The 16,586-nt window shown below is 43.4% G+C and overlaps 1 protein-coding gene across 3 annotated transcripts in view; it reads left to right on the top strand.

Annotated features, from left to right (window-relative positions):
* Positions 1-12,806, top strand: part of ATP10A (ATPase phospholipid transporting 10A (putative)) — a 190,551-nt gene extending 177,745 nt beyond the window's left edge. For 2 of the 3 annotated variants that reach the window (XM_058736899.1, XM_058736897.1), the window contains 7 exons: positions 519-595; positions 3,619-3,744; positions 7,625-7,825; positions 10,406-10,486; positions 10,563-10,667; positions 11,149-11,336; positions 11,505-12,806. In XM_058736899.1, coding sequence (XP_058592882.1) covers positions 519-595; positions 3,619-3,744; positions 7,625-7,825; positions 10,406-10,486; positions 10,563-10,667; positions 11,149-11,336; positions 11,505-12,123 — 1,397 coding nt within the window. In that variant the 3' untranslated portion in view covers positions 12,124-12,806. The remainder of the gene's footprint in view (positions 1-518; positions 596-3,618; positions 3,745-7,624; positions 7,826-10,405; positions 10,487-10,562; positions 10,668-11,148; positions 11,337-11,504) is intronic. The other variant, XM_058736898.1, reaches the window with a different exon arrangement.
* The last annotated feature ends 3,780 nt before the right edge of the window (positions 12,807-16,586 follow it).

The following is a 16,586-nucleotide window of genomic DNA, read 5'->3' as shown; positions in this document are numbered from 1 at the left end:
CAATAGCTAATAAACTTGCTGGTAATCAGTGTACAAAAAGAACTCTACAGTTTGCTGGGCAGAATTTAACCTCCTTTGTTCAGTTCAGAAAGCCACTCCTGTTAGTATGAATTAGAATAGACTTGACTGATATATTCTACATGTGATAAAGGCTAGAGTTCAGTAAGTAATAATAATGGTGATGATACCATCTTTATTGTGCCAGGCACCGTGTTAAGGGCTCTCTGTATAGGTATGTGAGCCAATAATGTAGAGCAAATACTAAGTAAAATGGTTACCATGCGAGCCTGCTTTCTGAAACATCTCTTGATGTGACAGGCAGTTCCAAACCTCACACCATGTTTTTTTCTGACTGCTTAACTCAATTTCCTGGGCAAACTCTGTACTGCCTCTTCCTCACTCATCCCCATGACCCTTTCACAGGACTCAGCCCAATAGGGACCCCATGAAGATCCGTCAAGCCATTTGATTCTGTGCACCTCAACTCAAACGATTCTTCCTGCCTGTGCTGTTTCTAGGAGATGGAGCCAATGATGTCAGCATGATCCAGGTGGCAGATGTGGGTGTGGGAATCTCGGGCCAGGAGGGCATGCAGGTAAAGACCAATCAGGACTGTCCTATGTGTCCAAGTGGCCCACTGACATACCTTGCTATGAACTTTGTCAAGTAAGCTAAAGGGTTGGCCTTTAATAAAACATGATGGTTGTAAGCCAGTAGTAGATGATAAGGTGGAAGATGGCTAGTCCTTCATGTTTATGAAGCAGTAAAAACTTTGCCTATGTCTATAAGTATATTTTTGTGAAGTAAGTGGAACAGAGTAAGGCAAGGTGAGTCATCACCGCTGTGGCTATTTATGGCTCATCCTTGGAGGGCATGTTTTGCTGTTCCTTAACATTAGAGATAACCATTTGAAAAAATGAATCTGCTGTAGGACAGTTGGAACCTGGTATCATTATAAAAATTGAAAGTAGCCATCTTGACTCACATGAAAATTAGTCTCTGCCTTTTTCATTTGTCACTATGGTGGTTCTCAACATGTGATTTTTATGTTGAACAACTGAGTTAATTAAAAATAACTTTCTTCTGGATGTAGTATCACAACAATTTCCAACATTTGATTAACTTTGAATCATGACATTTTTTTTTTAACTTGGTGGAGACTTTAGAGAACAATCTATCGTGTTTTCTTCTCCTAAAAATCCAGATGTTGGTCACCATTTAGTCATTGGTTGATTCATTCATTGATGCAATCAGTAATTATTCATTGAACACTTAATATGTGCCAGGTCTGTGCAGAACTCCTTAATTTCCTTACCTGACATGCAAATAATAGTAAGTTGGAAAGTCCTGAGCTAGAAACATAGTAGTTCCCTCTTGGCCCAATCTCAGCACATGCCTTACTCTCCTGCTCTCATCTGACCTCAGTCACTGTGCTGTTACTTGTGTGGTTTTAATTCTTCCATGAAACTAAAAATGCAGCCCAGGGTTGGTTCCATCCCTGCCTTTTAGTGCTGTGTGCCCAGGGGAAGAGGTTAGGGTGGTGAATTGATAAACATAATCATAATAGTTGGTTCATTTTGATGTTTTCATTATCGCCGCCATTGCATCGGTTTTCTATAGTGAAAAGCTGACCAGGGCAGTGCCCATAAATAGTATATGCAAGAGAAATACACTAAGTAAATACATTTTGTGTGAAAGATGGTCAGGTTTTTGGATGGGGAAGAGACTGAGCTGCCACCACTACTCACTTCCTCAAGGCAGGGGCCAGAGAGATCCATGATTGAAATCATGTGAGAAGTGATGGGAACAGCCAAGCCATAGGGCACATACTGAGACAAAGCTTTGAATGGGCATAACTTCCAGGTAGGGTGTTGCTGGACACTTTTGCATTTATTTAAAGCCACACTTCTTATTAAGGATGCATTAAGTAAGATGACAATAAGTCCTGATACCTTTTCTTACTGTTCTAAGTGCTCAGGTTCCCAGGGAATATTTACCCGCTTTCACTTTAGTCCAGTAAGTAAAGGTGAGCCCTTTGGAAGATAGACTTTGTGGGATGCTGTGGTAACAGTGACACTAGGAATCTGAGCAGATCGAGAATGAGTGAGAGTGTTTGGAGCTTCCCAGATTAGCCAACTGGGCATTTGTCTGGCCCAGTTACTTTAATTATATAGAGCATGATGGGAGAAGCTATCCCAATTGGACAAAGGAGATGCTGCATCTCCAAGAAGCTTGGTCTTCATGCGGTCATCTAGTTCCCCATGTTTATTGATCACTTCATGGGGCTAAGCACTGACTCAGAACTCAGAATTCAGGGTGATCACAACCTCTACTATCCTGGCTCTCATGGAATGTCCAGAAAAAAGCTGGGAAGACAGATACATATTTTAAATGTTCACAAATAGTCACAATTGTAATAAATGCCATCAAAGAGAAACACTAGTTTCTGCATGGAGGATCTAACCTAGCTGGGATCCACCTTGACAGAGGGACAAACAGTGGGTTTGGGGCCTAGATTTGGAGGCAGGAAGGAGTGTCAGAAGTCTGGAGAGGAATACACAAAGCCCTCCAAACCCCAGTGATGACAGAAAGAGGTATAGAAACAGTATTTGCTTTGAAATCCTTAACTTTTGATTCAGAAAGCAGACATTCTAAGGCTTCTCACTTTTCTGTCATGTATAATTACATTATTCTGATCCACAGAAGACCACATCAAGTGTGATCTACTATTTTCTAGGAGTTATTTGACTATAGGGAAATAAATGAAGCAGACTGACATTTTTGTATAGAACAGTCCTTCAAAGATAAGCAGAAATCTATCTTTTCCTGATATTTTCTTTAACTCTTTTTTCCCACATAGAAAAATGCATTATATGGTGGGGTCTAAGTTATTCTGGGTACAAAAGATATAATTTTGATGGCATTTGTCTGGCCCAGTTTAATTGTATAGAGCATGATGCTGAGTGAAGTGAGAGGAAGCTTCCACCCCCAGTCATCTTTCCTGTCCATGGAGGAAACCTGCTTTCCCCCACTGTCTTCTGGGTGGAGTGGACACCCATTGCCCTTTAGCGGCTTTCTGGGACTGGATTATGTGAAGGCCTGCAGAGCCATAGGCTTGGCCTTGCTTATCACCTGTGGCTCCTGAGGAGAAGGACCCAAAACATACCTATCCGGATGGTCAACTGCCAGGATGCATACAAAAGGGGCAGCTTTGGTTCATCTCTGGGTTGAGATCCTAATATGAATAAAACATCAGAGAGTGGAGAATAGCAGAGAAGCTGTGTACATCTCTGGGCTTTTGTTTTTGTTTTTTGCTTGTTAAAAAAAGCATGGGAAAACAAAAACTTGTAAAAATCAATTACATATATTTTAAATCTTAAATGACTTCTATAAAATGATATCCCTGAACTAGAGTGCTTGTTGAGATTGATTTTTTTTTTTTTAACTGAAGGGGATAATAAGGGAAATCCTGGTAAAGTGAGCCTTGGCCAGTCACATGTACATTTGTGTTTGAAACTGGATTTCTCCATGCATGTTTGCCTTGTATTTGAGGAAGATATGACAGACCTTAGGTGGAATAAGGTGTCAACAATAACAGGGACTTCTCTCCCTTTCAAGGCAGTGATGGCCAGTGACTTTGCAGTGCCGAGATTCCGATACCTTGAGAGACTCTTAATTGTTCATGGACATTGGTGCTATTCCCGACTTGCCAACATGGTGCTGTACTTCTTCTACAAAAATACAGTAGGTATTTGACACTTCTTGTTTCTAGAGTTTTTGAATTCAAAAAGCCTTAGCTGAGATTTATTGGACCATCACCTGAATGTGGCCCACTGGCCATCCCAAGGCTTCCTGTCGGTTCCATCCTCCTCAGCCTTTGTGAACTTCCCCCAGGCCTGGCCTGGGCTTGCACCCTATAGGCTCAGGAGTCTAACTCACAGGCACATGAGGGTAACTGCACCTGTAAGGGGGTAAGTTGTGGAAACAGGTGGATCAAACAAGAATGTCCACTTGTTTGCACAAGGTCACACAGCTAGTGAGTAGTCAAGGCAGCATTTAACCCCAGTTCATCTGGCTCCCAACTCTTAACCCCTCTGTTAATGTGTTTCTCAGGAGCAGACTGCTGAGGTGTCCACAGACAGGAGTCCTCTGATCATTGCTCACTCTAGAGCAGTCAGGAAATCCAGTGACAAGTAGGAGTGTATTGGCAGTCCTGGAATCAGAATGACAGGACTTAGTCATGCTGTGATTCCAATATTGAACAGCCTCTGTTAAAACATACCCACACTGGGCCAGTGTGCCAGTCCCCTAGTCAGAATGCAAGCTTAGGGCCCGAGGAACAGGGCCACCAGCAGGGTCTTGCCACACTGTCTTCTGTGCTGGCAGGGCAGACATGCCCCCTTCTGGCCAGCTCAGTCTGTAGTTGACACTCCAGTTGGGTCATACCCAGGCTGGCTGATGACAGTTCTCTCTCCAGAGGCTCTAATCCAGGGCCTTTCTCCATTTCATGTTGATCCTAATGTTTAATTCTTAGTTCTTTTATTACTATGACCTTGGCAGACAAGCGTCTTTCTCCATAGCCCTCCAGAATGGATGCATGGCCATTTCTGAACCCTGCCCTTCTTGTAGGTGAGGGATAGACATTTTGCTAAGAAGTTGCTGAGTGGGTATGTGTTGCTCTTGTCTCTAATAGCTTGTGGCTGAATGTATAAACAGACAAAATAAACTCTTGGTGTAAGTGATCTTTCAGGGTAGTCCCACAAATCTATCACATTGGATACCACAATTCCAATGTCAAGGTCATCCTATACTCTTCTGAAAAAGAATAAAATACACAATAAATGAAAAGATATATTTATTTCTTTCCCATTAATTCCACTTAAAAATCATACTAAGTCTAAACTGCCACCGGTATGCCTCTTGTTCTTGTTTGTTCTGGAGATTTAGACCTACCTATCTTTCCCAACCCTCTTGCCCCCTCACCCTCATCCATTTTCTTTTTTTTTTTTTTTTTTTTTTTTTTAATTTTTTTTTTCAACATTTTTTATTTATTTTTGGGACAGAGAGAGACAGAGCATGAACGGGGGAGGGGCAGAGAGAGAGGGAGACACAGAATCGGAAACAGGCTCCAGGCTCCGAGCCATCAGCCCAGAGCCTGACGCGGGGCTCGAACTCACGGACCGCGAGATCGTGACCTGGCTGAAGTCGGACGCTTAACCGACTGCGCCACCCAGGCGCCCCACCCTCATCCATTTTCAAAATGTCTTCTAGCAAAATGAATACAGATACTCAGGACCAGTCAGGGCATGTCTGATTGGTAGGTTGGGTCCTGGAAATTAATTCAGATTAGGTTCTGCCTAGGATTCTGTCCAAGGAAGTCTGTGCCATGCTAGCATTGCATCCCCAGAGCTGAGGTCTCCATGCATATAGTTGCAAATTTAGAGGTTCTCAGTTCCCAAAGAGGTGAATGGGTGCTTGAGTACAGATGAGTGGGGCTGGGCAGATGGAACCCTAGCTCTCTTTCTGTCATTAATTACTTATGCAATCTTGAGCAAGTTTTTTTGCTTCCTAGGGATTTTTCTGATTGTTTTCTAAAAGCAAAATATGAGAGTTGAGGTCTATTCTCTGTAATTCCTCATGAAAATTTCGCAGACTGAGGGGAAGAAATTCAACATTTTAGTTGCAAATGAGTGCCAGAGTGGCTACCTGAATGAGCACAGCCTCCTGCCTGCCGTAATGAATCTGTCCTCCTGGAGGGAATGAAAGAAGGAGGGGGTACTTGTCTTTATTCCACATACGATGCAGGGCCTCTGTTAACAAGCACTTAATCTAGTTGAGAAGTGCAAGGAAAATCACCCTGCCTCCCAAAGTGAGAAAGTCATTAGTTTTAGGAGAGAAGGAAAGTTTCCATAGCAACAGTAGTTTGGGAAGAAGTCTTTTTGGTACTACAGGGGAAAAAAAAGTCTCAATTATTTAAGTACTTTTCCTCCTCTTTCTCCTGACTCCAGTTGCTCATTGATGACTCATTAGGCTGAGCCTATGGGGGTGGGTGAAAGTCAACAGTCGGAGTGAGAATGGAAGAAAGTCAATGAAAAATCCAAGTTTGTTAGTTTTCAGTGTGGAAGGGAAAAGTTGCATTAGGTAATAGACTGAAACAAGACTTGGAGAAAACGTGTCATTTTTTTCTGATCTTCAGAGCAAGCCATTTTCAGGTCCAGGAACCAAAGCTCAGAGAAGGTAAGTGACTGAGTCAAGGTCAGAAAGAGACAGTGACAGCTCCAGAACTAAAACCCAGGCCATTACCTGTGGTCCCCAGCAGAGAATGTTCTTTCACCATGTTCTGTCCTGGGAGTGTCCATACCCTCCAGGCCCAGACCCACAAGTGGCTGAACAAGTTGGGTTTATTACTCATACAATGACCATAGTTAAGTCATTTAACATGCTGGACTTGAGTTTCCTTTTCTCTAAATGGTGTAAACACGCTGGCCCTGCTTGAGGCTAGGGAAATAACTGTACTGCAAACTGTACAAACCATAAGTGAGTACCTATAGTACTCACAAGGAGCTCTTGTGAGTACTTTAAATGCATAAGTTCATTAATCCTTACAACAACCCATAGCTAAGTACCATTGGGATGCCCATTTCATGGACAAGGACACTGAAGCAGAAAGGGGTTAAATGATCTGTGCCAAATTGATAAGTGTACAACTTATAAGTGTAAATGCTTTGCCATCACTAAACTGCCATGCTCTCATGTAAATACACTCAACCCACTGATGTTCAGTGATAGTGGGAAGAGATCCACCCAACTTCTACTGAGCATGGACTTGAAGAGGCTGTTCAAGCTCCCTGGTCTTCACTTTACTATTCGGCAAAGTGGGGGGTAGCTGTAAGAACCAGTGATAATAACTACAGCCCACCTGCCAGCAGAGTGCCTGGTGGATATCAGGACTTGGTCAAGGCACCAATGTTGGTAGCATTACCGACTTCTGCCATGTTCCTGTGTGTCCTCTTTGCCATGGGAATCAATAATTTCCCACTGTTCTTCATCAGAAAATGTTTGTGACTAAAGACAGCGGCAAGATCTGGGCTGTAACACAAGTAGGTTTAGTTTACTATCACAGAGGAGAGGTGCTAGGGAAGAAGCTGCAATGGGTGAAGAACACAGCTGACCCTTTTGAAATGTGAGCAACCCTAGACCCTGCTGGACCTTTATGAGGAATTCTTCTACTCAGCTGGACTTTATCTCGGCTGGCCTTAGGAACAAGGTATAAGGAATTTGTCCTGTGGAGTTAAGGGACTGTCAGGAAAGGCCTAACCAGCACTTTCATAAGTGCTCAGTAAATGCTTGTTCCATCCAATCTGCATTTCTCACAGGCTGGTACCAGTGTCCTCTCTCCATGGGCTCTGCTTGGGAATTCTCATCTCCCATTGCTGGTCCTTCATACTCAAAGAAATGAGGAGGGAGAGACAGAGCAACAATGTTACGGCTATCTTTGGAGGAAATTGTTGTCAATAAGTTTAATCTTGTTAGTCAAATTTTGCAAAACTCTTAGATCCCTTGGATGAGAATCTGCAGGGACAGTAAGAATTGCTTATCCCCGTTCTTCCTTTCTTGATTTCAGATGTTTGTGGGCCTCCTGTTTTGGTTCCAGTTTTACTGTGGCTTCTCTGCATCTGCTATGATTGACCAGTGGTATCTGATCTTCTTTAATCTGCTCTTCTCGTCACTTCCCCAGCTTGTGACTGGGGTGCTGGACAAGGATGTGCCAGCTGATGTGCTGCTGACTGAACCACAGCTCTACAAGAGTGGTCAGAACATGGAGGTAAGGGACCCTTCCTGAACCCGCTTCCTATCTTGGCCCTCCCACTCCCCATGTTCACCTTACAGAAAGTGCAAGTCTTCACACCTCCCTTTAACTCACCCTGGGAGAAATTGTTAAAATTGTGGAAAATGACCAGTGGGATGAAAAAATGGATTCTATCTACTTGATTGTGCCGTACATTAAGTAGAGTGAAGTTATTGGTTGGAGTGACAGTATACTGGTGTATGCATATGTCCAAACTCATCAAGATGTATATATTAAATGTGTGCAGGTTTTGTGTATCAATTTACCTCAATAAAGCTAAAAAAAAAAAAAAAAAAAAAAGAGGGAGCTTTAAAGAAAAAGTAGAGTGAGGTGAAAACTGTCTCTACACCAAGAATCTCCAGGAACTCAAGGAAAATCCACTTGGAGTTGAAGTCAGGGCCAGGTGGCTGACTCCTGAGCAGGGATTTTTCTTTTTTTTTTTTTTAATCTTTTTTTTTTAAACATTTATTTATCTTTGAGAGAGACAACACAAGCAGGGGAGGGGCAGAGGGAGAGGGAGACACAGAATCTGAAGCAGGCTCCAGGCTCTGAGCTGTCAGCACAGAGCCCAATGAGCTGTCAGCACAGAGCCCAATGCAGGGCTCAAACCCACAAACCATGAGATTGTGACCTAAGGCGAAGTCAGACACTTAACCCACTGAACCACCCAGATGCCCCAGAGCCGGGATTTTTCTAAAACAACCTCCTATCCCCCATCCACAGTGTGATTTATTTTGAATGGGACTTAACCAGAAGATAAACCCATGGAGAAAACATTGAGAGAATAAGTGAATTCAAACAGATATAAATACATGTTTACATCAATACACCACATAGATTGACTGCTAATTACCAGCTAGTCCTCCCAGCATTTAAAGCCCTCTAAAATTATAGAAAGAACCTAAATGTCCATCAACTGACAAATGGATAAAGACGATGTGGTTTATATATACAATGGAATACTACTTGGCAATGAGAAAGAATGAAATCTGGCCATTTGTAGCAATGTGGATGCAACTGGATAGTGTTATGCTAAGTGAAATAAGTCAGGCAGAGAAAGACAGATACCATATGTTTTCATTCATATGTGGGTCCTGAGAAACTCAACCAGGGGAAAGGGGAAGGGGGGGAAAAAGTTACAGAAAGGGAAGGAGGCAAACCATAAGAGACTCTTAAATATTGAGAACAAACTGAGGGTTGATGGGGGTTTGGGGGGAAGGGAAGGTGGGTGATGGGCATTGAGGAGGTCACTTGTTGGGATGAGCACGGGGTGTTGTATGGAAACCAATTTGACAATAAATTTCATATAAAAATAAATAACTCAGGCCCTCTAAGTGCTTCTCTTTGCTAGTTGGAATCATCATATGTATGCATATGTATCCTCCCTATCTCTTACAACTACAACAGTCTCTAATTTAGAATTTGTTTACTTTTGAGTTGACTCCCCTGATCACCCTCATTGACACTGAGTTCCCTCTTAGGCAGCTGTGGGGGCGGGGAGGGGGTGAGGGGGTTGGGCTGCAGGGTAGGAGCTACTGAGGGTCTGGCCAATGAGGAGGGCCTTTGCTAGTTGCCTGTCAGTGGAGAAATTCCTGTGCTCAGCTGGGCCTCTTATCCTCAGCTCAGCCTCAGCTGAGGCTGGCCTAGGGAACCAGACACAGGAAGTTTGTCCTGTGGAACTAGGGAACTGAAGGAAGGGCCTAGCCAGCACTTTCTTAACTGCTCAGTAAATGCTCATTCAGTCCAATCTACATTTCCTGCAGGCCAGTACCAGCCCCAGTTGCTCAGGAACTCAGAGTCCAGTACACATTTTGTTCCCCAGTTAAGGAAAGCTTGATCAGTCCACATCAAGGTCATTTTTGCCCTCAGTGTACAGCTTTTTTTATTTAATTTTTTTAAATGTTTGTTTATTTTTGAGAGAGAAAGAGAGAGACAGCACCAGCAGGGGAGGGGCAGAGAGAGAGGGAGACACAGACTCTAAAGCAGGCTCCAGGCTCTCAGAGCCTGACATGGGGCTCAAACTCACGAACCATGAGATCATGACCTGAGCTGAAGTTGGACGCTTAACTGACTGAGCCACCCAGGTGCCCCAGTGTACAGCTTTTTTATTTTAACATTAAATACATCCATGATCTAATTTTAAAAGACACTTTTAAGAAACATTCTAAGAGACCCACCAACAAAGGGTGCAAAACCCTGACAAAGTAGGAGTAGAAGGACTCAAGTTGGAGCAAGATGTCCAGAATTTGAGCTGCTGTGTCTACCCTAGGAAAATGCTCCCCATAGGCTTTAGAAAATGGTTTTATCTGTCTGTTGTTGGCCTAGAACTACTGTAGCTGGTCTTGTATACAGATGCTCTCAGTGATTGACTCAGTTGGATGCCTCTGCAGATGTTTGCGTTGTGTTTTTTCCTCAGCCCTCTGGGACCTCAAGCACCAAAAGTCCTGAATTAGCAAATTGCCCTAGGGTGATATCTATAGGCCCTGTAGCTACTGGAAAACATCATTTGAAGAGATGTACACTTCCCTGTAATCTGTGCTTGTTTTTGTGTCTCAGGAATATCGGCCACATACCTTCTGGCTAAACATGGCTGATGCTGCCTTCCAGAGCCTGGTTTGCTTTTTCATTCCTTACCTGGTAAGTTGACACCTGGCAGCCTTTCTTATCAGCTTCATCCAGTGACCCACAGACACAGAACACTGCTGTCTTTCAGGCCTACTATGACTCAGACACAGATGTGTTTACCTGGGGGACCCCCATAACAGCAATCGCGCTGTTCACCTTCCTCTTGCACCTTGGTATTGAAACCAAGACCTGGGTAAGTGCTGTGGACATGATCCCAAAGGGTGCTGATGCTGTGGGCCCCACACTCCCAGGCAGATTCCATGACATCTAGAAGGTTTCTGAGCAGACAGGTTACTACAAAGCTAGCCTCACTGTGGAGAAGGAAAACAAATATGTGGGCCTGCCATGTGTGTGGAGCCCCTGGTATGGGAACTGCTGCATCCTGACACAAACACTTTACCTGGGCAGCATTAAGCTCCTTCCTGCCCTCTCTCCCCTCCTCCTCTACCTCATGTCCCACCCCCTTTCCCCCTCTCCTTTCATTCATATCCCTGACTTCCATCTCCCTGTGTCCCAGCTGGTCTATAGATGCTGAAGGCAGCCTCATCAAGGCCTCCTGGTTGTCTGTGCCAAAGACCTGTGTTTTTGCTAAACCCTTAGAACATCTACCCGCTCACAGTTGACCAGTGCATTTTTATTGAAATAAAAGTCCTGTCTTTCTCTTTTCCCTTTAGACCTGGCTCAACTGGATAGCTTGTGGCTTCAGTATCCTTTTATTTTTCACTGTGGCTTTGATTTACAATGCTTCTTGTGCAACGTGTTATCCTCCATCCAATCCTTATTGGACTATGCAGACATTACTGGGCGACCCCGTATTTTACTTGACTTGTCTCATAGCACCTGTTGCTGCATTGCTTCCCAGGTGGGTATAAGGGACAGTGTCCCTCAAGTCCTAAGTGAGCTCTATAGCATCCTCAGGCTTTATATATCTCAGAATATATAAACATTCTCAGTGTTTTTACATTGTGCAAGTCTCAGAAAACTCAAAAGCTCTATCCACGGATAACTGTTTTTTATATGCTCTTTCCAGATTGTTTTTCAAAGCCATGCAGGGGAGCCTTTTCCCCACCCAACTTCAGCTGGGGCGCCAGATGGCCAAGAGGTCCCCCAAGAAACTCATTGCTCCCAAAGAGACCTTTGCTCAGGGACATCTCCCAGGAGAACCCAGAACTGAATCATCTGAACAGAGGAGAATCAGTACCTCTGGATCTCTCTCCCGGGACTGCATCTCACAGGCATCTTGGCATATGCAGCGGCCAGCCTGCTCCCCAGAAGCTCGTGGGGAGCCCAATGTGGTTGACATGAATGTGCCTTTAAGGGAGGACATTCTGCTAGAAGGACTGAGCAGTCAGTCCCCAGGGTCCTCCATGCCAAGGGAGGCTGTCCTGGAAGGGTATCCTGGGGACTCCAAGATGAAACCCACCAACACCAGCAGGGCAGCCTCCCTGTCGTCCATTTTCAACCTGCCCAACTTCAGCTCATTCAACTGGATTTCCCCCCTCTCACTGGTCAATGGGCTAGGAAGTGTCTTACAGTTCTCTCGAAGTAGTTTACAGATGGACAAGAGGGACAGTGAATTTTTGCCTAACCCGCCTCAGCCAGACCAGGATCTGTGTGGCTTAAATGGGCAGACCACCAACTATTTCTAGGAGCATCTTCCAGGGACCACAGCTGATGGCAGTAGCAGTGAAAACCTTGAAATGGCCTCTTTTTATATAACTTAGATGTTAATATTATTTATGTTTATTATTTTGCACAGAAGAGTTCTAGTGAGATGTATTTTATGTTTCCAAGGCTAACACAGGAAATGAAAGGTACCAAAAAGAAAATTTATTTTTTAAAAGTTCTAAGTAGAATATGTTGAAAAGGAAAATAAGAGATTTAACATATATAAAAATTTAAAGAAAAGAAACACTTGAAAAGTGTGTTTAGATTTATTTTTTCATCTCATTTTATAAGAAAATGCAATATGATTGAATTTCTTCAACATGCATGACCTTGGTTTTCCCCACTTGAAAATGTGTGTGTGAGCTCAGTGAATCCCAGGTGGGTATGGCCAGTAGTGAGGGGAGATGATGGGACAAGAATGCAGCTTCTCTGTCTTTGTCCTTGTTCCTTTGCCCTGCCTCCACCAACCTGGGAGAGCTGGGCTCTGCTTCACCCAGAAAAAGGAAAGAAAGAATTCATGCATGGAGTTCATCCTAACATTGAAGTCTACTCAGGCATTCTGTAAAGATCACTTTATAGGTATTGTAGGTATTACAGTCCCTATGTAGGGTTTTGCCTGTCAAAATCATAACAAGCAATAAAAACTTTCACTTTGCAAAGAGAATATGTCCTGTTGCCACTGTCGTGTGAAGTTATGAATATGTGACCTAACAACATGTTCTAAGTACCACAGGACACTTTAGACACCATGCAGGATACAGCAGGGTGTCATGAAAGCTGCACACTGTAACACTAGGTTTACATCATGGCTCCCTGCACCAGGCTATCAGCACCTACCAGATCCTTCCTTCCAAGAAACTAGGCTTTTTAAGTGTGTATCTTTAGGCATTTATCTTACAAGTCATTATTTCTCTTACTCTAAACAGTGGGAAAAGGAGAAAAAAAATTTTAAATATCCAAGACCATTAATGATATATCATTTCCTCTTCAGAGACTTCTCTTTGCACTTTGCCATCAGTTGTGAGTCAGTTGCTCTGTTCAGCCTAGGGATGTGAAGTGAGCATCATGTGACCCTTGCTTAGGTGTCTTGTGGCTGGGTGTCCCTAAGAACAGCAAGGTACAAAAAGTGTGGAGGATCTCTGGAGCAAGCAGTTCCTGAGCACAGCATACCAGGAAGAATGGCTGGTTATCCATTGTGTGTGGCTCATTGAACAAGATAGAAGATGCACCCCATCTAGTTATATAGAAAGAAAAGGCAGGGTTCGATGTCTACAAGGCCAGAGACACATTAGGCTTTAGGACCATTGAACTCAGCACCTCAGACCTGAGGCTTTACACCATTCCTCCTGCCCTGAGCTTTCTGAGGTCAGTTTTGTCTTAAGGCTGACTCTGTTCATATTGATGACATGGCTGGAGCCATCCCACTGTCCAGAAGAGAGGCTGTTGCTCTCCACATTCTCCCAGAGTTCTGGGTTTCTTCAGCTCAAGCTGCACAGGTTGCAGTTGCTGTCAAATTGAGGGGGAATGACTGTAGCTTCTGGCTAGAGCTGGAAGAGAAGTCAGCTTCCTTCCAAGAACCTGAATTGCATGAGTGGACTCTCAGAGGAATATCTGGGTCCTGTTAGAGCGGGGAGAGAGAATGAGGAGTGGAAAGAGTTTCAGCAGCCAGAAGAACGAGAGGTGATACTGTCCCAATCCTCCCCCCTGCATGCCTAAGGGTGCCTCATCTGTTCTCATAGCAACACGTACAAAAGGAACTTAGGAAGATGCACAACACTGTGCTTTCCTGAGTTAGGGTAATGGTTGTTAGCACAAAGCACAAGAAGAACTATATGCACATTCCCCTGATTATCAGAGTTCAGAATGCTCCAGCTTCCAGATTTTCCTGCACTCACAATTGACCTTTCCCAAGGACTTCTCCATAGATAGTTCCTCTTGGAAAATGATATGATCCAGGAAGTGGCTTTGGGAATATGCATACCAAAACCATTTCAGAGAAATAAACATTGTAAAGGGCATTGTCCACTGCTCTGTAGGGTGATGAACATTAATAGAAGCCTACAATGATAATCCATCACAGGCAAGTTTGATCTCAAAATGAACATGGTATAGAGTTGAACTGCATGATTATCTCAAAAAAATCACTGGGAAATATATGTCACCCAATCCTAATTACAAATCTAAATTAAATAAGAAATCTGGCTTTCTAAGGCGACTTCTTCCCCTAATGACAAAATGGCAAGATTAACTATTTGACATTATACACAGTGCCTACTTCAAACCTTAAATCAATTTTAACTTCTTGGAGGCCTCATCTTATGTCCTCTTCACCTTGTATTCTTACCACTAGCATATGGAACCTAGCTCTCAGGGACACCTTGGTGGCTCAGTCGGTTAAAGCCTCCAACTTTGGCTCGGGTCATGATCTCGCAGTTGGTGAGTATGAGCCCTGCATTGGGCTCTGTGCTGACAGCTCAGAGCCTGGAGCCTGCTTTGGATTCTGTGTCTCCTTCTCTCTCTGCCCCAACCCCATTTGCACTCTGTCTCTCTCTCAAAAATAAACATTTAAAAAAAATGTTTTAGAACCTAGCTCTTAGAATGTCTGATGAACCTAAGTAAATGTTAATAGTGAAAATACTGAAGGCATTCTTGTTAAAATCAGAGCTAAAGGAGAGTTGCTTGTTATAAACCATTATTGTTTAATATTTTCTGGAATTTCTGGTTAATGCAATAAGACATGAAGTTTTGAGAAGAATGGGTATTGGAATTAGAGACCAAATTATCATTACCTACTTACACATTATATGGTTATATGCCTAAAAAAATATGAATTAAATAGTGCTCAGGGCTAATAGGAAGCAATAAATTGACTATGAGGAAAACAAACCCTATAGAGCATAACGGGGGAAGGAAAAGATCTAAGTCACCAACACTAACAAAAATTAAAATACCAGGGGTGGGGTCAAGATGACAGAAGAGCATGGAAGTTGTTTTGTTTTGTTTTGTTTTTTTGCCTCTCTCATCCCTGAAATGCAGCTAGATCAACACCAAACCAGCTTGCACACCTAGAAGACTTACCTGAGGGTTAACACAACAATCTGCACAATTTGAACCACAGAACTTGGCAGGTACATGGCACAGAGAACGAAGGAAGAGAGCCACGGAGGGTAGGGAGCTATTTTTTGCTTCCAGAGAGAGGCCAGTGATTGAGGAGAGTGCAGGAAAAGCACTCCCCTGAAAGCAGCTGGAGAGAAAGAAACTGGAAACACCTGTAAGAGACTTAGAAAGGGAGAAAGGAAAAAGGAGAGGGTTTAAATACCATTAAGTCTCCATAAACAGGGGAGCACAGAGTCTGAAACTCCACAGCTCGATACCTGGTGGAGCTCTGATAGGAAGGACAAATCCCCAGGAGCAGACAGTGAGGTTGAGGGGTCCTTGGGCCACACAGTTAGGGACGGTTCCCCTGCTGAAAGGACATTTGGTATAGGCTGTGTGGTCTCCCTACAGTCAAAGGCCCCAGTGATCCCAGAGAACAGCCACATTTGCTGGTGTTAGAATAAGGACATTAAGGGTGAAGCCTGGTGCCAGATGTGTGTTGTGATTTACCATAATCCTGAAATGCTGCTGCTACACAAACACATGAATTTTTCTGGGGCAGGCTGCACCCAGCCACTGTCTCTGGGCATCAGCAGCAGGGTCACATGAACATTCCTAGGGTGGGGCTGGCACCCAGCCATTGCTTGGTGAGACCCTACCCCAAGGGTGTGAGTGGGTCAAAGCTGTAGGGCCCTCAGAAGTTAGGAGTTTGGAAACACAGTCTCATTGGAGATAAAAAGGGAGGTGCCTCCTGGCAGGCATACGGTTTGGTCATAGACAGTATAGAAGCGGGGAGTGGATGGAAGCCAGGTACAAAGGAGGGGTGCTTGATTGCTGGTGGGCAAGAGCACAGAGTTCTGATACAAAAGACTGGGTAGCTGGGTTATGACAGTTTCAGCCCTCTCATGCATGTGCATACATGTGTACACGTGCCACAAAAATCCACCCCAGTAAACTAAGCAGCTCCAACTAGTGGAGAATGGAGCCATTACACCAAGCCCCTCTAACTGTGCCAACCGTGACTAGAGGAACATCAAAAGTCTCTCCACCTGCTTGGTTTGCAGACTATAAAGCATTTCAGAGTTTGATTTCCAGGAGAAACTAGATGTAATTTCAATCATATTTCATTCTGTTCACTAGTCCATCTATTCAATTTTTTTCTTTTTTTTATTCTTGAATACAGTAAGAAAAAAATTTATTTTTATTTTTTTATTTACGTTTTCATAAAAAAGATTTTTAAATTTTTTACTATGTTTTGTACTTCATTGTAAATGTTTTTTTAATTCTATTTACTTTCATTTCATTTTATTCTATTATATTCATTTTTTAAATTTTCAAGTGTTTTTCT

This window comes from Neofelis nebulosa, chromosome 7, assembly GCF_028018385.1.
Source record: "Neofelis nebulosa isolate mNeoNeb1 chromosome 7, mNeoNeb1.pri, whole genome shotgun sequence".
NCBI lineage: Eukaryota > Metazoa > Chordata > Mammalia > Carnivora > Felidae > Neofelis > Neofelis nebulosa.
The sequence above is the reverse complement of the archived record's forward strand: the minus strand, read 5'-3'. Positions and strand labels throughout refer to the sequence as shown.